The sequence below is a fragment of the Myiozetetes cayanensis genome, unplaced genomic scaffold (genome assembly GCF_022539395.1).
Source record: "Myiozetetes cayanensis isolate MyiCay16 unplaced genomic scaffold, myiCay2020 scf1, whole genome shotgun sequence".
NCBI lineage: Eukaryota > Metazoa > Chordata > Aves > Passeriformes > Tyrannidae > Myiozetetes > Myiozetetes cayanensis.
In genome coordinates, this window is record NW_026086604.1 from 125582006 (window position 1) to 125605599 (window position 23594).

Consider the following 23594-nt stretch of genomic DNA (forward strand, 5'->3'; position numbering starts at 1 on the left):
CTTTTGACTATCTCCAAGGATGGAAAGCCCACAACCTCTCTGGGCAACCTGTACCCTTGCTTAGTCACTCTGACAGCGACAAAAGCGTTCCCTGATGTTCAGGTGGAACCTCCTGTGTTTCAATTTGTGCCCATTGCCTCTGGGCCTGTCACTGGGCATGACTGAAAAGAGCTTGGCTCCATCCTCTTTGCACCCTCCTTTAGGTATTTATAGTCATTAATAGGAACTCCCTGAGCCTTCTCTTCTCTAGGCTAAACAGTCCCAGCTCTCTCAGCCTTTCCTCATATGTAAGGTGCTCCAGTCCCTTAATCACCGCTGTGACCCTTCTTTGGCCTCGCTCCAGTATGTCCACATGCCCTCTTGTATCCAGCACTCCAGGCATGGCTCCACTAGTGCTGAGTAGAGGGAAAGCAGCAGCTCTCTCTGCCTGCTGGCAACACTACATCAGATGCAGACCAGGATATCATAGTCACCTTTGCCCCAAGACCAATTGGAAGGAACCTCTCCAGACAAGGGACAGACAGGGAAAACATATGTAAAAAGGCAAGATGTGTGGCAAGTGCCACATCCAGATGCCAGCTCTGTCTTACATCAATTGCTCTAACCCTGGGGATTGAGCATAAGCTCTTTAATGGTGAAACAAAATGAAATGAACAGAACAGAATAGCTCAGTTGGAAGGGACCTACAATGATCATCTGGTCCAACTGCCTGACCAGATCAGGGAGGATGAAAAGCTAATGCATGTTATTAAGGGCATTGTCCAAATGCCTCTTAAGCACTGATAGGCTCAGGGCATTGACCACCTCTCCAGGAAGCCTGTTCCAGTGTTTGACCACCCTCTTGGTAAAGCAATGCTTCCTAATGTCCTGTCTAAACCTCTCCTGGTGCAGCTTTGAATCATTCCCACATATCCATAGCTCTGAGCAATCTGGTCTAGTGGAAGGTGTCCCTGCCCACAGCAGGGCGATTGGAACTAGATGATCTTTAAAGTCCCTTCCAATCCAAACCATTCTGTGATCCTGAGGCAGCTACTGAGATAGCTACTGGACATCAGGGAGATGAGATGAGCATCCCTCTCTCCACATCCCTTCCGGAGGAAGCAGTAGACAGCAACAAGAGCAATCAGCCTTCTTTTCTCCAAACTATAGAAACCCAAACTCTTTAGCTGTTCCTCACAGGACATTCCTTTCCCCAGCTTCGACTCCCTCCTCTGGTTGCAGCTGCAGTGCCCACAACTACACAACACCCCAACTGAGGCCACCCCAACTCTGAATACAGCGGGACAGTCACATCTGTTTGTGCCTGATGGACCCGAGGATGCCTTTCGCCCTCTTGGCTACGAGTCCACGGTGCTGACTTACACCAGAGGGGAGCCAGCATCTAGAGGGAGAGGGAAAACGGCGGGAGGGGCAATATGGGCTGATTTACAAGGATTAAATGCCAGGACAGGGGTAGAAGCGGACGGCCGCGTTCTCTGGCTCCCCGGGGCTCGGCCCCTCCGCCCTCCCGTCGCGGCAGCACCGACAGCACCGACACCGGCCCGGCCACCCCCGCCCGCCGCCGCCGCTCACCGACCTCCGCCTCCGCTTCCGGGTCGCCCCGGGCAGGGGAAGTCCCGCCCCGTTCCCGGTGCCCGGTCCCTCCCTCGGCGGAAGGCGGGAAGCGGCGCCGGCGATGGGCGACATCCACGAGGTGCCGCGGCCGCGCATCGCCACCGGGCAGCTGGCGCAGCACATCGGGAAGCCCGTCTGCTTCGTGGGCCGCGTCGAGAAGGTCCGCGGCGCGCCCGGCGGGGTGTCGGGGCGAGGATGCGGCTGCCCTGCCGCCCTTGGCAGCGCTGGGGCTCTGCGCCGAGGGTCCGGCGTCTTCCCTGGGGCATCCCGGCGGCTCCAGCCGGGCCGGGAGCAGGGCGGGGGGCGGGTGGATCCGCCGGGGAAGGTCCCGCTGCCCTGTGGCTTCCAGCTGCCTTGAGAGCGCACAGGCCTAATGTCTTCTGTAGGTTTTAATGTTCTTCTGTAGATTCATCCTCCTGGGATGTCTTTCTTTTGTAGATTCATCCTACTGGAAAGCTTTTCGTGCTTTCGGATGGAGTAGGGAAACATACGACCGTGGAGCTGAGCGAACCTGTAAGTTAAGGAATGCTTTCGAAGTACTTCGCGTCGCCTCTCGTGGACACCGGAGGTTTTGTCTCTTCTGAAACCTGTGTATGCCTTCCATGTGTTGAGTTTTTAGTCAGGAAAAAAAAAATCTCTGATTCCATTTTGCACCTGTATTTCATTGCCTCTGCTTCTTGCATCTTTCAGCTAGCTTGCAGTCTTACCCATGAACTGCCTTGGTCATCATTAATTTTCAACTGGTGTTAAGAGACAGAACTCATTCCTTGTCAGACACATCCCTGTCTGGCTATTTTATCTTACTCTATTAGTTGTTTACAGTGTAATATGTATTCCACTACATGTATTAGCTTTATTGTAGTTTCACTTTTTGCTCCCATTTTCATATTGTTTTTATAGTCAAAAAGACACAAGAATGTGGTATTCTCAAGAATTTTTTGAGTTGACATTGCTGCATTCTTTCTTAGGAAAAAAAAACCAACCCACCAAGCAATTAATGCAATGGCTATAAGATATAATGACAACTACTGAACAAAGATACTGCTTCCTTTCTTTTCACATACCGCTGAAGGAATAACACCCTGACACTCTCTTCTCTCTCTGTTTTTTTTCTCTAGCAAATGTTGTAATTGAAGGATTATTTTTGTTGTGATGGCAAATGCTCTAGCTTGTCTGAGAGCATGTGTATATTTACATCTTCTTCTCTGAATGAGTTGTTAAATGTTGAGAAATCTTACCATTTTCATGTGAAATAATTGTATATGGTCCTCTTAGACTTTCAAGACAGGATTCTCTCTTTGTTGATAAAAATGCATTTTGATCTGGCACATTTTTGTCTTATAAATGTGAAGCTAGCTGACTTTAACTTCCAACTGCAAGAAAATAGCCAGTTTTTTCCCTTGTTGAACCAAAGTCTTGCTAGTGTCTTTGTGTTCTGAACACTTACTGACAGAGTACTTAAGAAGTAATTTCCAGATATATCTCCTGAATCTGGAACACTGGAACTGCTCTCCGGCATGTGTGATACTCCTTAGCTCTTACAGAGTTCTGTAATTGACTCAGGTTTTAATGCAGCACATTCAAATCTGGATTCTTCTGCTCTCTGTGTCCTAGATTACTCTCTGCTCAGTGTTTAAATGATACAGTTTCATATCCTTATAAACTGGTATCTTCCTTCTGATGCTTCTTCATGTGTTTTTGTGTGTTTTTTTTTTTTTTGCTGTTACTGAATTGGCTATTACAAATTTGATTAATCTCTAAGTGGGTCAAGGATTTTGTGGTTTTTTGGGGAAAGGCAACAGGGCCATCCAGTAGTACTGTATTGTTAGACATTAAACAGAATCTGTCACAAACAAACCATCAGTTGTGGAGACTTCCTAGCTTACATGCTGTGCTCTTAAGTAGAGATAGCAGCTAATTTAGTGTTGCTAATTTCATCTTTGGTATGTTTTCTAGCTAGATGAGGAGATCTCAGGAATTATTGAAGTAGTGGGAAGAGTAACAAATCAGGCAACCATCATGTGTGTGTCATATGTCCAGTTCAGAGAAGATAAAAGTCCATTTGGTAAGTAAGAATATACATTATAACATTCATTTTGAGTTCTGAACTCTCCTTCAGTAAATAAGAAGGCAGAGCCTGATTACCTTTTCTTACAGACAAAGTCTTTCTTCAGGCTGCCAGATATGGAGCAGGCTGTAGAAAAGGAGTGTCACAAGAAAAGTTCTGTACCAAATGTAGAGGTTTATGGTCAAACTGTAGGGAGTTGCTCAAAGCCGAAGCCAGTCTTGATCATTGCCATGCTCTGATTGTTCCCCCACTCCTGACAGTGCAGTTCTCACCTTGGCCTGAATTTAGTGTGATTGTGCAGCCACTGGGCCTAAAAATAACCCTCCAGAAAACAAGCAATAAGTGTTGCTGCCTTGGGGAAAATGGGAAGTTGAGGGGAACTGGGATTACTCAGCTATGCTGCTTTAAAATAAGCAATGCTTTAATGTTGTCATTGACTTCTGGAGAATTTAGCTTATGCGTCATAACTGTTTTCTTTGCCCTCTTTCAGATCTGGAACTCTACAATGAAGCACTAAAAATTATTCATGAATTCCCTGACTACTTCCCATTTGGTACTGGGAGGAACACTTGATTTTTCTTAGCATATATTTATTGCTTCAGGGGGGACAGCAGTACCTGACAGCATGGTAACAGTTGCATTTATTTTCCACAAATATATCAAAAAGATGCTGTTACTTGTGCTAAGTATTGCCAGTGGAGAGTATTTTCTTTGCAAATGTATTTATTGAGCAAGGAGAATACTTCTGTGGATGTCTTGCTCACTGTATATATCTAACCCTTTTGCATCCATGAGGAGCGTTCTCTTGCAGGATTAGATGTGTCAGAAACAGAAGTTTTGTAAGAATCCTTTTGTTATTAGAAGAGGTTATAGGATACTTTACTGAAGTAATTTGGTGGGGTTTTACTATAAAGATTTTTAATTACAGTTGCTTTGATACAAAGTTATTGAACAGCAGGTAGTCTTTTGGATCTTGAAAATGGCCTCAACCAATAAAAAAGATCTTACACTTAACTATTCGTGTCAGTATTGCTTGTTAGCGTGCTGTTTTCAGTGATATATGGTGACTCCTGTTCTACTTAACCTGAAACTGTTATATATAACAAAGTGGAATACAAGGTACTTGTCTTTTGCACTGGTGTTAAACACTTGGAATATGTCTAGTTAGTCTTGGGGATTTCAAGCTCAGCTGACTGCCCATCATAACCTTAATTCTTGGTGGGAATCCAATAAGCAGTATCAGGATTCAGCCAGTGTGTCATGGTGACTTTAACAATAGGAACTTCCACACAGTTCTCAACTTTGTTACTATCCAGGCTACTTACACAACTCATAGCAGAATTTTTAAGGTCTCTTAAGGTAGCACAATCAAAGTAAAATCAATCTTTGGATATACTCTCTGTGAATTATTAAAATATTTCAAAATATTTTAAATAAACCTTAGCCATGTTCATTAAACTTTCATACAAACAGGTTTCAGGTTTAGTAGCTAGATTTAGTGCTTTAATAAGATTGCTAGTTTTGTGCTTATTTATAGATGTCTTTTTTCAGTCAAGAAATTTGTGTCAAAGACCTATTAATCAAAATTACTGCAAATTCGGGAGATGATCAGTTTAACATGGGGTCTGTTTTTTAACCCCTCTCTACCTAAATACAGACAGTGACACAGTCACTGTCACTGGGAGGGAGGAGGCTTTCTGAAATAGGAGTCAATCTCGTATAGCAAACAGGAACACAAGGTCCCTAAGGCACTATAGCAGGCTCTGTCCTGTAGTGCTATCACCACCACTATTTTAGTGCTCAGTAGAATGCGATGTCATTCTTAATAACTGTGTGCATGTTTTCCTAGCATTCAGAACTATTTTCTTCTATTCTGCTTTAGAAAATTGCTAATTTGTGCATGCACAGTGTGTAAATAAAGCAGCCTACCACTAGATGGCTTTAGAATTTTAAAGGGACCATCCTTGGGTACAAGGTCTTGTGAGTAAATGTTTGATCATGGCTACATTGGGTGTGAAATGAGTTTCCCTTTGTCAGTCAAGACTCTTCTTGTCATGCAGTCCCACAGCAGTGAAAGGTGGCTGGGCAAGCAGTACACAACTAAAAGTTTCCCCTACTTTTCATTGATCTGCTTCTCTACAGACTATCAGGCTGTGGGAATAAATGGCCTACCCTGGCCCTGTGGCTGTACTAATGAGACAGCAGTGCAAGGAACTGTAAAATATTCTTGCTATTAGAGTAATGCTCAGGTCATATATGCATTTACCAGCATAATTTCCCACATTACCACGTGGGAAACTGCCAGCCATTCCAAATACCAAGGGAAAGGCATAACCATGGGGCCTGCTACCTGTCAGCTAGGGCTGATGGTTAGCCGGGCCCCAGGCATCACACACACGATAAAGGTGTTTCGTAAGTAAGAATATACATTACAGCAAATTCATTTTGAGTTCTGAACTCTTCTTCCAGGAAGTAAAATAACACCAGAGAAGGATGTCACCAAAGGCAGGGCCAGCAGCAGGACCAGTAATGGAAGGTGTGAATAGCTGGTGGCTTCTCTGGGAGGACATGAGGCTGGTAAAAGGCAGGAATCTGGGAGAGGAGAGAGGGGTATGAAGTGAATTACATAATCAGAGCTGACTTTGAGAAGGTCGTGTCATTTGGGACAGGACTGTTCCCACCATACTCCTGAGTGACTTCTGAGATCTGGCACCTTTTTTCAGAGCTTTTGGCTGACCCTGCTCACCTGCTCTGCTGTCCCTCCTCGGGACACATGCCCAACTTGTGTGGTGCTCATGTGTAAGCAGCCTGTGCACATGATGATAAAGTGCTTTTACTGAATCAAGGGAGGCCAGGCTGGAGCATCTAAGGAAATGGAAACAACGAAATGCAATTGGCGTGAACCACAGGGACAAAACACATTAGCATGCAAGGCCACCTTCATCAGATACCAGGGAAGAGTAAATGTAAAACTGAAGCTAATAAAATGAGTGTAGCTATAGTTTTTATTAGAAGACAAGAAATCACCCCCAAAAGCACAGCTTTATTAATTTAAAAGCAAAACAAGGAAAAAAATCTGATAACTAAAAAACATATAGCTCTTGATTTGTAGATTTTGCAAATAGTGTAATTACTGACCTCAAAGCTTGATTACTATTTAACAGCCAAAACTGACAGCAGTGCTGTGCCAGACTATGCAACTTTTATAATCAAAACATTTCAAAGACATGATGAGTATCAAAGTGAGCATGTAATTTAATCTAATGCAATGACAGAATTTGACACAAACAGGTATAGTCGAGTTGAAGTTGTTATAGATGAATTTTCTTTCCATAAGAAAGTGAGACATTGTGGGGTGGTACATGCATTCAACTGAAATGGAAATTATCAGGAAAATGTACTAAATATTACTGCAGAACAATAAAAACACACGTGACACTTAGAAATCTTCATTTCCATAAAACAAAAGCTTTATTGCCTGTATTTATATAAATAGAGTATCATACAGTAAGCCCCAGTTTACATTTATAAATGGAGAACATTTTGAAGAGCTCTTCAACAGCAAAATGAAGTGTGCAAAAATACTGGAAAAAGGAAATAAATATTCTAACAAGAAAAAAAAGGAACTGCTCTCCCATGCCTAAAAGTATCAAGTACCTCTTAGATTTTTAACTTGAAAAAGATTGTTGTCAATTAGGCAAGAATTTTAGATCAGAAAAAACACAGATTACAACATTAATGCTAAATCAGAAAATATAGCGCAAAGTCCTGAATGTAATCTCGTACATCCACAAAAAACACTTCCACATTCTATCTTCTTAAAACGACATTAGAGCATGAGAACTAGTGGTATATTACAATATATTCTCTTAAAACACCAGTTTTCACAGTCCTGGCAATACAGTACCAGTTTATTGCTAGCATTCCATTTAGTACTTTATAGCACACAAGTGTTAAGTAACTCATATACTATAAATAAACACACACCAAGTAAACTGATGTTATTATCACATACCTTAAAACAGGTTTTGTTTTTTGTCCCTAATTTGTGTGTTTTGTTGCCTACAAAATCAAAGACAACAATACCAATTAGCTCCTAGCACAATATTAGCAAAATACCATTGATGTTCTCTCAAGTTAATAAATAATCTTAACTCCAGCTGGTTACTCATCTAGAACTAGTCTGATCAATGACTTAAAACTGTGCAGCCTTTTGGGAGCAGACTAATGTCTGATAGTGACAAGAAGCAGGATTTATATAGGTTGATTCCACACTTCCCAGTATATTTCAGAAGTACAGGGAAATCCTGATTATCTCAGAGTCTTTAAATATTTTTGTAGTCAAAACTCAGCATGTAGTTTAAAACCAATATTTACAAGTCTCCAGTCCTTGCGATTTCAGGTCTTCACAGTACTAAATTAATCAATCAACTAAAAACCTCCTATAGTTTATCTGCACTCTGCACTGAAACAGACACATGACTTCTCACTCGGGGAACTCCTCTCTAGGATGCAGACTTTGCTAGGAGAGCAAACCCCCAAATTCTTTAGCTTTGTAATTCACATCAGCTAGGTATGTAGGCAAATTAAATAAGAGCTTGAATGCAAAGACATTGCTTTACTATGAAAAAAACTTGGGAAAGAAATGGATTTTTCTTTAAAATAAAAACCTTTAGAACACAGTTAACAGTGGCACTTTGAATGAACTTACAAGGAAACCATCATTTGCATACAAGAAAGCGTGATCAAACAATGAACAGAGGAATGCACAGCATCACTTTGCCATCTTCTGAAGGACACTTTTCAAGTGTTTATTTTGAAGGTCCACTTTCACAGCATATAAACACAGCTTTGGGGCCGATCAGCATTATCCTGAAAACTTCATTGAAAAAGGTCTTCGGATTTCAGTAAATCCAAAGAGTCCACAAATCCAGGAGTTCTTTTCTTCCAGTCCTCTGAATAAGGACCACACACTATAGAGGCTCACTTCAGGAATACTTGTTTCTACCAAGCACACTCATACACACATCATTTTACTAATTCGATAGCATTTTATTTTTTTTTTCCACACTCGGTAAGTCACAAAATTACCTTTGTCTAAAATATATGCTTGGACTGTGATGGACATCCATTAGAGAGCCACATATTTTCAAACAATATTTATGCCTGGACAGTCTCTGCTGGAATGAGATTCCCTGTTGTATCCAGCTGCATACACTTACAAGAGCAGGCAGAAACCGGGCACTCAGTATGGTCTCTAAGTAGCAATAGCAGAAAAAAAGAAAAAAACAGGTAAAATAATTTTGCCATCTACACATTAAACTATGTGCAGGGGTGTAGTATCTGAGAAAAACTCAGCATCAGAGTTCAGTTTTACTATTTAAACATTTTAATGATAGATACAGTGAAAGAGGCACGTCCTATTCAGTGCAGCACACACATGTGAAATAACAAAGATTTTAACATCAACTTACCTGAACCAGCTCAGCATATGCCCAGCATGTCCACCATGCCTACAGTTGTGACACCAGGTAAACCAGTTGCTGAACTGGGCTAACTTCTTGTCTTTGCTAAGATCCACTTTTTCATCTGACTTGGATCCTCCTGTACAGAGGCAAACCCACAAACCCCAAATACATCTGTAAATCATTACACTTCATTTATATTTCAGTCCCAGCAACACTATTAAAATGAATCTGAAATTAGGAACATTATGTGAAGAAGTGGCCTGATTTTAAAAGGGAAGTCAGTAAAATTAGTAAGAACTGGTGGAATGCCAAAACAAGAATTACATTACTGAGCTGTTGTTTCACATTGTACGGACATGCTAAACTTGCCTATTAAGCAAATATTACAGACAAAATGTCTTTCAATGGTGATTTATGTTTCAGTGGTTGATTTATGTTCCAGTGAATTATGGCTCTGTTCTGTTGCACATGAAATGTTCTGCTTTAGAAAAAAAAAAAAAACAAAATCTAAGTTAGGAATTGGAAAATGTAGAGTACAATATAGAAGTCCTAACACAGATCAGTGAAAGAATGAGAAGAGATATAAACAGATAACAATTGCACAGCTGCTTGTGGTTCTCTAACAAGACTGACTTAAAAATATGGACAAAATCAGTTTCATTTAGCTCTTACATAATCCTGAGCCCAAGACATTTAGAACCAAAAAAATTCTAGTTGTAATATCTCTTAGCTGTGACAGCATGACCTATACTTTCATTCTTAGTGAAAGAAAGAACACATCAAATTTATTCTCTCTTCCTCTTGCATCTAAAAATTAATTCATTTACCTTCTAAAATTTATGTAGCATCACTGCAATTCATCTGAAGAAAACAGATTCTCCATTTCTTTCAGTTGTAAAGCTCACAATACTGACCTCCACAATACTTGAATCTTTACATCAGTCCAACTATGGAATTTCACTGACAATCTCATTGGGAAAACTGTCAGAACCAAGTAATTGTGCATATTGTCTGACCCCAAAGAACTGAAACAAAGGCTTCATCACAAAATCAGATGGGATATAAACCAGTTCTTAATTATGGTCTTTCTCCCTTCAAAATGATGACTGTGATTACTTACAGTATGAGCACAAAGAAAGAAAAAGGTGCAACAGAAGATCTTCCAATAGGAACTGCTAATTAGGCCTCTAACTGCTACTGCAGTTGAGTAACTAAAACCCACTGTGTCGTACCTGGACAGCTGGAAACTGGTGTTCCCATATTTATCAAGCAAAGTGCACAGCGAGGAAGGGGCTTACGGCAACCAGGACAGCTTGTAACTTTTGACTTAGTTGGAGAACCACTGACTCCATATTGGCTAAAGCCTCGCCCCTGATGAGGAATAGCTGAACAGCTGTAAGAGATTGATTTTCCACAGAAATTGCAACTCACAAACACCTAAAGAGAATAAAAGCCCATTAATTTTTTTGTTTGGTTCCATTTTTGCTACACCTATGAGTGAATCCATCCAAATTAGTAAGCATTTATTTACCAGATATTCTAGAGAGTGCCCTGGAAAGCCAAGGCTACTTGTGAAGGAGTTCTTAACATCTTGGCTTATAGATGTGGCACACAGCTCAGAAGAGTATGCCTTAACTTTAGGTACTTCAAAAGCACATAAAAACATCCATAACTGCTAAAACTTCGAAAGATATTATTTAAGATATGAAAAGTACATCTGCAGTAATGGAAGAAATTAAGTTTACTTACTATAAAATCAAGTCTGGTCTCTCCCTCCTTATAGTAGGATGATTCACTCTAGAGTCCCCAACTTAAGGATTATCCTAATATTATTTATCTGCACCCCTCATGCCACAAGTTGTGGCTACTTGTAGGCTACTTGTGTTAACCACATAAGGAAGAAACAGTAAACTCAACTCCCCACTTGGATCAGCACAGATGCAGCTCTCCCTAAACAGCTGTGATGGAAACATGAATTCAAAACCAGCCTTCCTCAGAAACCCTCAGGCCCTAGAGCTTGTAATGAACATACTTAGAAGACATGAGAGAGTGAAAGGTGCTGTGAGTAAAACCATTTTGGCTAAAAATGCCACCAGATGTTAAGAAGATAGTGTTTGGGCAGGGCATTAGTTTTTGGGTCAGCTTATGTTCAGAACTGATAATGAAAGTTGCTGCTGTTGACTTTTAGTTCCAGGTTCAAGGGCTTCAGAATAGCTTTGAGGTTTGTTTCAATTAAAACTGAGCAATTTGAGATAGTTCCCTGGTTTCAGCATCATTTTCCCTGATACTGAATTCAGCTGGATGACACATCTCTGATTTTAATTTTCAGCATGTGAGGAAAAAAACCCAGGAGTTTCCAGTTTCCCCAGAAAAAAGTGTTGATAAGTCATAGGTTCTGAAAGACCTGTTACTTGAAGGAAAAAGTGACAGGTCCTTTTTTTAGGACAGCCTTAGCTGAAATCCTTCTTTTGCACACAAACTGTCCTGAAAGCCAAGGTGCAGCCAGCACCTCTTTTTTACGGAAGTACCACGCCATGTTTCTTTCTGGACTGGTCATACTTCATACAAGAATTTCATTTACCTGGGCTAAAGGCTTTGAACTGGGATCCAGCTTACTCCTATGGATATCAAATTCTGCACGTTTATGCCAAAATCTCCAAGCATCTAAGAGATTCCTGTAGTTCTCAATCCAGTACTGAACTCTTTCATCCTTAAGTACATCTGATGGAGAACCCTAAAGCAGGCAGGAAAAAAATGTCAGACAAACAATACATATTATTCGCTTTTTCAATAGGCTTTACAAGATGCACTACAAGATACGTGAAATAATACAGTGTAATTTGGCTTGAAGAAGATGAAATTTCTCTGAGTTTGATAAAGGTTTTCTTCAGTCTGCCTCTCTGGTTGAAAATACTTGTGCTGCCAAGTCCTCCTATGAACTCGTGTCTGTGAGATGAAGGATTTGAAAGTTCTGTCATATATCACAATCTATGTCACTGTTAAGATTACATATGCATTTAAATACTGTGCTGGCAATAGCTGCTACTGTGTAAGGGCCAAGATAAGTCCATCATAAAAAACCCCAAACCTAATGCTTACAGACAAACAAAACAACCTCACCTTTGTTCTTCATCAAAATCCTGGAAGAAAAAAAAAGTCATGAACCTGTCAGGAAACACACCAGCAATGAGTGGGGAAATGGGTATTCCCAGTGTAGCTAGTTAAAAGGACAATGATTTTCTTTTGTCTCTTTCCCCTACTATCTCAACCAGACAGTATAAAGATACGTTCTTGTCATTAACACTTAGTGTTTCATACGACTCCACAAAACAGGCATAATATAGATCATCCCAATTTAACACAGAAAATACTTTTTAGTTCACAAGATTTGGTACTACAGTGATAAAGAAACTATGTTTTTTTCCTCCTCTGTAAAGCTTTATTTTCCAGTGAAACACTAACCTGTAGCATGCAATAGCTTGCTGTCTGGACATCTCCAGTTCTGTCAACATAACTTTCCATCAAGTCAACCCCATCTTTTGTCAGCCCTGTTAATAGTATTCCCTCCAAATTTCCAGCCTCCTTCATTTCATTCGTCAGCTTTTCAATAAACCTGTTTAGCTGTAAAAAAATGCATAAATAAATACATAAATATATGTAAAAAGAGTGTCTTCTGCTAAGAGAATATGCTGCTTGCTTGATGTTACACAGAAAATGTTAAATTACTATACTGTACTATATTGCATGAAATCAAGTAATTATAAACAAACTTTAAACTTCCCAATAGGAAGTGCATAGAGGGAGGTTATGTAATCTTTAAATACTTTGGTGAATTTAAAATAAAATATTCCTGCTGTAAAACCAAACCTTAACTTGAGACAACATAAGCACCTGGAAATAAATACTGAATAAGTACAAACACTCTCCAGTAAAACAAGTCTACATGTAACACAATAGCACTTAAACTACCATGTAATGAATACTAATAGAAAAAACCCAAAACAACAACAACAACAAAAACAAACAAAACCAAACCAAAAAACAAAACCCACAACAAATAATCCCCCAAACCAAACAAGCAAAAACCCAACCAAAAACCAAGCTGAAGGTGCAAACTAAAAACCAGATTATACCATACCTTATATACTACTGTGATGACAAAAGCCAAATCACTCATGACTCTACTTCCAGTGTTCGCCCCTCCACCCCAGAATTTCTTCCACCTCTGAATACAGCCCAGTTTAAGTTTGCTTAAATGTGCAACAAACTCACCTGAGCATCATTGAGAAACTTGCAAGCAAATGCCACTCTGTCTCGTACAGCCACGTTATTTTCATACTTCAGAGAGAAAAATGGGAACACTAACATCACATGCAAGTTTCCACTTTTTCAACACATTCAACAAAAATCAGAACATTTCCACTACTGTGTAACTAATACAATGAAGCTGATTGTGTAGAAAGAAAACAGGGCATCTGAAGAAAGCTAACACTAAGTATCAGCTTAATAGTTTATACTAAGATAGAGGCATCCAAGGAAGACTGGGGGCTACTGGAACAGTCTATACAAATGGCAGGAAAGCCTGCTACAACACATCCTACATGGTTTATGAAACTCTAGGAAAAGAAACTGCAAGACATGTAGAGCTGGGCTTAGTGCTTCTAGTACATATAACTAAGAGCCTCACCAAGTCACAGGCAAAACAAACAATTTTCATATTTACAAAATCTCCCTCTAATTCCTCTCTTTCTTTTCACCCCACTCCTTTACCCAAAACCCACTTCTGTGTGCTTATATGGTCAGTCAGGAACTAACATACCAATTTGCACGACAACTGTGTAATTTACTAATAAAACTTTCTGATTGTGAACCCTCTGACTTCTGTTGTTCCTTTCCATCAATGAGCATTTACAAATTTAGGTGCTTCCTTCCCCTTAAGGGTGAGTAGTCACTTTTATGGTATTTACAAAATAACTAGCCTAACCACTCAATTCCTTCCTAAGATTGCAAATAAAAGTTAAAAAAGTAAACAAAACACCCCATGCAAACAAAAACTAACTCCAAACACCCAGAACATGAATTTCTCAGAAGTATATTGACACTCAAGGTGCAGCAATATTTACTTTCTGCTTTTTAAGCCTTTTACTAGACAAAATAATGGAGAAAAAAAGTACTGGGCTAGATTATTCCGGTACTTAGCTATGCCCACACTTTTCCCTTCTGATATCCTCAGAATAGAAAATGGGATTGACACTGCCGAAACAAGATGTGCTTGACAAAAATCTCTTTCATGCAAACTTCAACAGATGTCACTGAAGGAAAAATTAAAATGAAAAAACAAACAAATAACACCTTATGATCAGTGAGTTTCTAATTCATCAGTAAAAAAACTACAAAATTACTACCAGAGAACAAGAATACTCTCTTTTGAAGAGAGAAAAAAAGATTGAGGTTTCTCTCCTCTGGGATTCTAATCTTTTATTTATTTTATTACTGTGAAAGCATCATATTATGGCAGCTTTGTTTTCAACAGCTTTGGGCCAATTACCCTGTTGCATTACAGGAGTCCTACTTTGGGCTAAATAATTCCTACTGATTCAAGTATTTCTCTTGTTCACTAACCAAGAATCAAGTATGTTACTCCTCCAAAGATTCAAAGTATCTCATGATTAAAGATTTAGTTTGCTTTTCACATGGCAATTCTGTATCAATTTCAGAAGAAGTGAAACTACTCTGTTTACTGTTCCTACACAGTGAACTTATTTTAACAAGTAGACAAGGGAAAATAAAATACAATTCAATGTAGCTTGATGAAAGTTCTGAAAACTCCCCTGCATTTATTCAGCTTTTTGCAATTCCATTAATCTCTCTTCGTTTTTTACCCACTGTTTAAATTATTTTGAAAATGTATTTCTAGTGATTTAATAACTCCACGTTAAGAATAAAATCCCTCTAAAAAATGTGTGAACTATAATGGATATTTTGGCTGTTTATGCATGATTTGTTCACTAACGCAACATTCACTAATATGAGATGTCTGTTTAGAAGAAACAAATGCTATTTGCCAGCATCAGGAGAGTATATAGCACTTCCCCTACATGTTTCTATATGCTCCTACTACATGGAGGAATTTTAACCTAACAGAAATTTACTCACCAGAACACCGTCATATGAACCAGATTCACTTGTCAGGAAAGCAAACATAGCACACAAGTAGGGATTGTTCAACTGCAGTCTGAGAGTACTGCACATTTCTCTCCAAAGTGAGTTCTTCTCATCTGTGTAGCCTGACAGAGCCATTGCTACTACATTAAGGTTCAGATCACCTGATTTATGAAAAGCAATCAGTGAAACAGTATTATTCAAGTTAAGGACTTAAAAAAAAGTTAAAACTGTAATTGAAAGTATCCATTTAAAACAGTATTTTGTTAAGATGCAAGAAAAATGCAGTAGAATTAACACTAGCTAAAATAAACGTGCATACACTGGCATGTATACACTTGGTTTTGCATTAAATGCCTCTGTTCAGGTAAGTTAACATCTCTAAAAGTAACAAGCCCACATGCACAACAGGCTCTTCATACTTTAAACAACATCACACTGGTCCTGGTATTTTGAAATAGCTATCAAAAAAGACTGTCATTATCATAATTCATATCCTGAAGAAGTGAAAAACAGGATTGTATATCCAGACCTAGCTGAGGGATGACAATGTTATATAGCAGTTTCAAGTTAAGAAGTTTCCCAAAAACATGAAACTATTTCATCTAAATATTCATTCTGTCAGAAAGTTCAATTTTATTCTTGAAGATAGCATGTCTTCACTCTGAATTCCCCTATGGAAAGTAGAGACAAGACACTCATTCCCCCACTAAAAGGGGAAATATTAAAAATAAAGGAATCTTAACAGTTTGTCTTGTCTTACCTACCCACTTTAGTGGTAAGATAGTCTTTCTAATTTAATAGAGAACTGTAGAGCTGTAGGAGGAATACTGGCAAGTAAACAGAACAAAACCACTTCCATCTCCTGGCTCCAGTGTCTTGACTTTTCCATCATACACTGCAACTCTTAACAAATATTACCCCAAACCAAATGTTTTCTGCAAATCCCAAACATTATGTTCTTATTATTCCACAGCCACCGCACTGGCAATACAGCCCAACAGAAGCAGATTTACATGACATCTTGCCAAGAAGCAAATCCATTAAAGTAAAAGAATCCCACTAGTTCCGAATGTATGTCTCTCTGGGGTTTGTATCAGTAGGAAATTCTGAAACATATGATCTATTTTAATTAGACACTATGACATATGGTAGTCTGAGGAGTAAAATACCAGGACTGTCAGATTCTCAAGCTCCAATATAACCGCTTCAAGTAACAACTTTATAAGACAACAGGCATCTCTTCCATACTATCTTCCATACTATCTATGCTGTTAATAGCAAAAAAAAAAATTAATCTGATACAGTGCCAAAATAAAAGACACTAAACACAATACGCACCTTTTCCTGAGGAAGCCCCTTTATTTAGAATTTGTATTGCTCGCCGTATGTCCAAGTTGAAAAGTGCTACAGCAGCAGCTCGTTCCCAGTCTCCTTCCTGTTCCAATGAATTTAGAAAAGGTTCCACATCTAAATCTGTTCCCTTCTTTATCCACCCACAGAGCTGCAAAGCCAAGTATCTCTCCTCACTCAGATATTGAATAATATCTGCCTGTCTATCAGATCCACTCCTGCTGTGCCTGAGGTTCTCTGTTGTTCCTAGAAATGGGAAATAAGTTAAATTATGCTTAAATCACAATTTAAATCGCAATCACAACATGAGGCTTTCATTTCAATCGTAACACAGAGTGCAAAACCTGAGTGTTATTTTTTAGTACTTCAAATTAACAGTGCTTACAACTCCACAGTAAGGAGCAGCATACACAAAATTTATTTTTATCTGCTAAAAAAAAAAAAGCACCTAAACTTAACACACATTCCCCACTAAGTTTTTTTTCCCCTTCTTCTACCTCTTGTTTCAGTTGACAGGGCTTTTCAGTATGTTCAAAATGAAAATACATAATACACAATACACAGTCAAGTACCTGCTCTACCAGTTTTCTTCTTAGCCAGCATCAATGTGCTAGAAGCTTTCCCACCACTGACAACTTATTTTTTGCTCCAAGGAGCATATATATTAATAAGTCATATAATGAATAGAGAAGATTCAAATAATAGATTATACTAACAAAAACTTCAGTGAGCATAAGAGGCAGAATGCGATACACCAAGGGCGACTACCACTTCAGAACAGGACAGCTTATCTAAACACAGTTGTGCAAACGTACTTAATACGTTAGCAGTAACTACAGTAAAGTCATATTCCTAGAATTACATCCAGATGTGGAGCTTTGAAAAATGAAATAGTCTTGTGGGGAGCAAAAATTCTCAGGGCCAGAGTCAAGACTCAAATGCTTGAAATAGTTCAAAGATTTACCTCTGAGGATATTATGCTTTTATGATTGCTGAACACTGAAAATTCTGGAAATTACTGTAATTTAAACTGTTTACTTATGTTATTAAAACACAAACAGAAATACTTTGTTTCAACATTTATAAACAGCCTCTTTGAACAATTATTAAAGCCCAATGAGTGGGTCATTCTGCAAACATGCTATAACAGAACTTAGCAAAATTACAGTATTCTTACCCAAAGATGACTTCACAATTGATTTAATGCCAGCATAAACTAAGGGACCTTTGTTTCCTGTAAGTTTTTGATCCATATCTTCAGTATATTGCTTCATAAGTATTTCCATGTATAGGAAGCTTAATTTTTCCCAAGTGTTTTAAAAACTGCTTTTAAAAATTTAAAGTCACATCCTGTTAACGTGCAAAGCATTTGCAGCATGCTGCATTATATTTAAATTTTTTAATGCATTTCTTATAAGTGGTTTACATACAAAGGTATATTACTTCTTTAGGACAGAAACTACAGTAAAATAAAGGATATAATGCAGAGTGTACCAAAGCGATTTCAGCTGAGGATCTTCATTTCCAGCTAGGAGGTGATTTCTCCAAACTTGTTCAGTATCAAGACCATACCTTGACAGAGCTCTGAGCCGCATTTTCGTTGCTATGTCTTTTTCCAAGGAACTAGCCTTTCCTTCTTCTGTACACTCATACAAATGTCGTCCACAAGCCCACATTAAGGATGTCACTGGACTCCACGCAAGAGAAATTCTTTCAAAAACTGTGAAGTCAGACATAGTCCTGTTGGGGGTCACTACTACCATTCGATTTTGACTTGTGGGATGCCAGGCAAATGAAGCAATGTAATTTTCACAAGGTTGGACACTTCTTTCGATTATTGTTGGCTCAGTTTCATCTCCAATAGGGGTGGGAGTATGCTGCATGTCATACAGCCTAATGATATTACTATCCCTTGTCAAAGTAGCTAACAGTCCAGTCCTTGTTGGACACCATGCAACTTTTGTTAAGGGTTTTGGTTGCTCTGTCAAGGTCAAAACAGGCTTTTCAAACTTCCTTAAATCCCATATGGCAACCTGACCTTCATAGAAGGAAGCTACACGATCATGGAAATAAGGATCAACAGTCACTCCCTGGACAGCCTTGGTGTTTACAAATATTTTTTGGCTTGTGTTCCTCAGATCAAAGATAGCCAGATTTCGATGCATTCCAGCTAATAGCAGCTTCTGATCCCGTGGAAGCCAACAGAGAGAGAGACACGCATCATTCTGTCCTAATTCATACAGTGGCTTTGTTACTACCAGTCCTGATTCCGCATCGCCCGCTGAAAGTCTTACTTTCTCTGTAGCAACTGCAGTCTCTGGGGCATATTTGCTACTGATATCCCAGATCAGCACGGAAAAGTCAGCCCGATGTTTATCTAAGCCAGCAGCCAGCCAATTGCTATCCAGTGGATTCCACGCCAGGGTATTACACTGCCGTGCGTGTTTGGGAACAAACTCTTTGCCTATCAAATCTTTAGATTTCGAGTTGTGATCTTGACCAAGGCTGGTAAGTACCACTCGGCCGTTGGCCTGTCCAACAGCAAGGAGACATTCGGGATCGTACTTGGGATACCAGGCCACACATTTCATGTAGGGCGTATCTGAGTTTATGGACAGCAGCGTAGCCGTAGTTTCTTCCGACAGCCGCAAGGACCCTGCCTTGAGCTCTGAACTCACAGCAGAGTCGATGTGATAAAGGCTCAGCTCCGAGTCACACACAACAAATCTGTCAACGTGGTGCGGGGCCCACAGAATATCAGGTTTGGAGCCACTCATGGTTGGGGTAAGCTCACGTACAACCTAAGCTCTGGTAAGAAGATTCAGGTGATATCCATGCATATGAAAACTGCTGAGAAAACAATTTGCAGGAACATTATCAAAACCCAAGTTCTTTCGCAATTTGAGTTCATCACTAAACAAACAAAAATATGAATGACTTTTAACCCAGGGATTTAAGACGTAAACACATTTCAGGCCAAAAACCTTAAGCATTCTCTGCATTACATCATTTTCCTCGCAGCACACCTTCCTGGCATGTACCTACTGAGACAGAGCCAACACAGCCACCTACAAACTGATGACAACAGGATTTGCTGTGTTTACAAACTCCACACCAGTGTTAGGCAAGAAGACATTAACGAATATGGGATGTGGCACAATTCGTGGGTGGGTTGCCGGGAACGAGCCACTCCCTCAAACATCCAGAAGAGAATTTCTCTCCCTAATTGAAGGGCATTAGTTGACAAAAATTAGAGTCTGTCTGTTTTGTCTGCAGCCTGCTCCACAGCCTAGAAAGGCTTGGTGTCTTTGAAGATTTCTACAGAAATAAATGTACAGCTCCTGATGCCACCTCCTGCCCCAATGTAACCTCGTCTTCGTTCGTATCTGGCCCAGCAACATTCACAAAGGTACATCACTGTTAAACTCCATCTACACTCTCTCAGTAGCTTCGTGCCCAGAATCACTCCGCATGCTCCCCTACAAACAGACCCCGCAAACGTCTTTTATAACTGAGAAAAGGGACGTGGTGGATTGGGAAGCATTCAAAGACAGCGGTATTTACTTTCCCCGGGCCTGTGCGTGCCTGCCCGGCTCCTGCGAGCTCCGAGAGGTGCAGGGGCCCCTCCGCAGCCCCTTCCCGGCAGGAGCCGGGACACCGCCACCCTCCTCTCCCTCCTTCCCACCTTCCCGGACGCGGCAGCTGCTCACCCACCCCGCGGGACCCTCCAGCTCCAGCACCACCTCCGCCGCCGGGAAGGGGCGGGGGAGAAGGTGGCGACCCGGTGGCCCCGCCGCCCGAGCGGGAAGCACGGGAAGCGCGGGAAGCGCGGGAAGCACGGGAAGCACGGGTGGGTTTCCGGCGGCGGGGGCGACGCGGAAGGAGCAGCGGGGCGATCCCGGCGCGCGCGGCAACGGGAAACGGGAAGCGGCGAGGGAAGCTCCGCCTGGCGCGGGGCGGAGCCGCGCAAGCACTTCCGGCCCCGCCCCGCGCGCTCCCATTGGCCGCGGGAGCCCCGCCCTCCCCAGCGGCCGGTAGTGAGTGGGATGTGGGATCATGGAGCAGAGGGGCTGCTCCGGAACCGTCTGGAGGCACTCCTGTGCCACGGGCTCTAGGATGGCCCTGCCTTGCACGGAGGTTGGACCGGATGACCCACTGTGATCCCTTCCAACCTGATCCACCCTGTGGTTCTGTGACCTCAGAGACCATCCCGTTCCAGCCCCAGTCCGTCCCCCCACCACCATGGGCAGGGACACCCTCCCCTAGACCAGGCTGCTCAAAGCCCTGTCCAGTCTGGCCTTGGACACTTCCTCCAGGGATGTGGCGTTCACAGCTTCTCTGGGCAACCTGTGCCAGTGTCTCACCACCCTCACAGTGACAAATTTCTTCCTCATATTCCATCTAACCCTACCCTCTCTTTCTGGGGACCTACTCAAGTAGCCAAAGGGTTTTGGGACATTTCCAGGAAACCTGTTCCAGTATTTGATGAAACTCAGAGTAATAACGTTTTCTTACTTCTAAACTACCTGAAAAAAATATATATATATTTCCTTGCTCCTATATTATTAGAATTTCACAATCTGCTTTTCTACAAGCTGCGGAGATGTGAATTTTAACCTTTTCTCCTTTTGTTTTTAATGCTCTTCAAACTTGTCTGAAATAAAAATTACGAGCTGAAGTATTAATTGGACAATTTCAAGTTCTCACTGAATAATTTCCTTCTTCATATAGAAAGAAACTAATATTTGGTCGGGACATATTTAAATTTTATTTATTTATTAGTTCCTTATTTTAGCTGCTTCTCTTGTTTCTTTCTTTTCTCAGAAAAGAAATGAAATGCATACTCTTTGGCTTCCTCATTAAACGTTTTCCTATTTTCTCTTTTGAATTGCAGTAAATAATTTGTAATGGTCTTACCAGTGTTTTTATAGCTTTGCAAAACTTTTTAAAGAAAATGTATGATAAAGCACTGTCCATCCGTCTTTTCAATAATCTCCCTGTGTTGAGTGCCTTCAATTTAAAAAATGTGAATGGCATGGCTTTTAATATCATTTGTGTTAATGTCTGTTTTCTGTTTTTTCTTGTCTCTAAACATACTGGAGAATTTGTGTTATCCAAAGAAACTACATTTTGTGTGTTAAATTTTCATGGAGTTTATTAATTTAAGCCACAAATGTGGTATAACCATACAACAACTAGTTGGCTTAGATTTCATTCTGACATTTCTTCCATTTTAAAGGCGTTTTTCCTTATAAAACCAGACTTTTTTCCCCCTTAATAATGGTAATCTTTAGGTACTCAGCAGTTGTTTTGAAAAATAAAAAAGGCCACAGCATGCAGAAAAAAATAAGAGTAGTTCAAATAGAGTAGCCTATCATATATCAAAGGCAAAATTGGCAGCCTGTATTTTCATGCTTATCTCTTTCATTTTTCATCATTCCATTTCCTCTGCTACTGTTGAAGTGGGACATAGTGACTTTTTCACATCTGTTTCAAATAATCACCTGCTGGTTCTTTTTATGACAAAGATGAAATTCAGTTTGTATGTTCCTAACATTTTTCCATGGGAAAGTATGGGAGTTTATGAGTTTAGCTAATATTTGCAATAATCACATCATTTGTCTTTGATTTTAAGAGTAAGTTCTTTAGGTACTAGCGAATCAGCAGCTGAAGTATCTGAGATCTCATTTCTTGAGTTCTAATGATGGTCCAAATACACTACTAACATATACACAATCTACAGAAGGGTTGTTTCCTGTGTCTCTGGCACAAGAGAGATTCAGAGAAATTTTAAAATGAAATATTGTATTTTGAACCAGTAAATGCTGTTACTCCAACGACAGGTACAAAGCAAGTTAATAGATAGATAGATGAGCTATTTAGTTTTTCAGAATGTACAAGATTTTTGGAGCCACAAAATGGCAACGCAACAGATGCTGTACTGTCTGCACATGAAAACTTTGGTCATCTTTGCTTTAGGCTGTTAGTGAAGTAAAAAAGTTTGCAAAAATTATTCTAAAGTGGAATTGTGGATGGTTTTTTTGGGGGGGGTTATGAGTTTGTCTTTCTTTAAAGACAGCAAGGTGAACCTGGTCCAGAAGGGAATTGTGGAATTTCAGGAACTGGACTGCCAGGAAGTAAAGTGAATCTCTTTTCAACAATTACTATTTTAATCTTTGCTCACTTTTCTTACAAATATAAGTAATAATTTACCTCAAAACTAATGCAAAACATTTCTCAGGTCAGTATTAGGTGTGTTCCTAAGTGGCACAACAGGACTGTCATTTCAATTCTCTGACAACTCAGAACTGTACTTATTTCAGCAGAGTACTCTACCTTGCTGGTACACTCACTGATCACTTTTAACTTTCATTGATTTTGTAGTGCTCAAAAGATCTGTGTGTCAGGTACTGGTGCTCCCAATCTGTGTATCCCAAAGGTAGGAACGTATGAAACAAGTATTTAGTTTCTCGGGATCAGGTAAGAACTAAGATGTAAAACCAGTTTGTTCTTCCAGGAGATATCCTCTCTCCTTGAAGCCTTCTATTGCAGTCTTTTAACATCTTAGTCTCTAGCTTTCACCTTCTATTAGAAGGACACAGATGTTTTGCCCAGACAGTCGCCTCATTTACCAGGTGTGTACAGATTAAATGACAATTGAGTCACTCAGTATCATTACGTCATTGTGCATTATCATGTAGATACACCAGAGGGCAGGATTTAGATAGCATTAATATCTTTATAGCTTACATATTCAGCAATTAAATGATCCTTTTGATGCACTTCTTGCATATCTGGTTTTAAAAAGGCATGTAATCCTGACTCTACTTAGTGTATGAATAACAATGGCACTGAATTAAGATATATCTAGTATTAGGAACAATGATTTCTAAAAACCTTTTAAAATATTTACTTCAAATTGCATCTTT

General features: G+C 40.1%; 3 protein-coding genes across 7 annotated transcripts in view; 1 reads left to right on the forward strand and 2 right to left on the reverse strand.

Annotated features, from left to right (window-relative positions):
* The window catches only part of UMAD1 (UBAP1-MVB12-associated (UMA) domain containing 1), a 77428-nt gene extending 75811 nt beyond the window's left edge, over window positions 1–1617 (reverse strand). The window contains exon 1 of one of the 3 annotated variants that reach the window (XM_050319899.1): window positions 1577–1617. The gene's annotated coding sequence lies outside the window, so the exon portion shown is untranslated. Of the gene's footprint in view, window positions 1–1362; window positions 1384–1576 lie in introns of those variants that run through there. The other 2 variants (XM_050319926.1, XM_050319880.1) reach the window with 2 other exon arrangements.
* Window positions 1618–1642: 25 nt separating this feature from the next.
* RPA3 (replication protein A3) lies at window positions 1643–4696 on the forward strand. Its single transcript, XM_050319941.1, has 4 exons — window positions 1643–1774; window positions 2053–2127; window positions 3571–3679; window positions 4173–4696. Exons 1-4 carry the CDS (start codon window positions 1676–1678, stop codon window positions 4253–4255), a joined length of 366 nt encoding a protein of 121 aa, XP_050175898.1. The 5' UTR covers window positions 1643–1675; the 3' UTR covers window positions 4256–4696.
* Window positions 4697–7130: 2434 nt separating this feature from the next.
* Window positions 7131–20518, reverse strand: MIOS (meiosis regulator for oocyte development). 3 transcript variants are annotated; one of them, XM_050327165.1, is made up of 11 exons: window positions 20380–20518; window positions 18146–19515; window positions 17843–17941; window positions 16654–16911; window positions 15307–15476; window positions 13423–13488; window positions 12613–12771; window positions 11732–11884; window positions 10383–10587; window positions 9157–9286; window positions 7131–8939 (listed from the first exon to the last, which is right to left on the reverse strand). In XM_050327165.1, exons 2-11 carry the CDS (start codon window positions 19440–19442, stop codon window positions 8843–8845), a joined length of 2634 nt encoding a protein of 877 aa, XP_050183122.1. In that variant the 5' UTR covers window positions 19443–19515; window positions 20380–20518; the 3' UTR covers window positions 7131–8842. The 3 variants fall into 3 exon arrangements, 2 of the variants coding, with proteins under 2 accessions (XP_050183122.1, XP_050183113.1); XM_050327156.1 differs by having other exon boundaries at window positions 18146–19512; window positions 20380–20517; XR_007630222.1 differs by lacking the exon at window positions 20380–20518 and having other exon boundaries at window positions 8921–8939; window positions 9157–9628; window positions 18146–20338.
* Window positions 20519–23594: the final 3076 nt, after the last annotated feature.

Bases quoted from the DNA above. Each gene is read 5' to 3' on its own strand.
- RPA3 (XM_050319941.1), top strand. From the start codon at position 1,676: ATGGGCGACATCCACGAGGTGCCGCGGCCGCGCATCGCCACCGGGCAG. The intron at 1,775-2,052 runs GTCCGCGGCGCG...TTTCTTTTGTAG, and splicing joins TCGTGGGCCGCGTCGAGAAG to ATTCATCCTACTGGAAAGCT. The intron at 2,128-3,570 runs GTAAGTTAAGGA...TATGTTTTCTAG, and splicing joins CCGTGGAGCTGAGCGAACCT to CTAGATGAGGAGATCTCAGG.
- MIOS (XM_050327165.1), bottom strand. From the start codon at position 19,442: ATGAGTGGCTCCAAACCTGATATTCTGTGGGCCCCGCACCACGTTGAC. The intron at 16,912-17,842 runs GTAAGAATACTG...TCCCATTTCTAG, and splicing joins AATTGTGAAGTCATCTTTGG to GAACAACAGAGAACCTCAGG. The intron at 12,772-13,422 runs GTGAGTTTGTTG...ATTTTTTTACAG, and splicing joins AGTTTCTCAATGATGCTCAG to CTAAACAGGTTTATTGAAAA.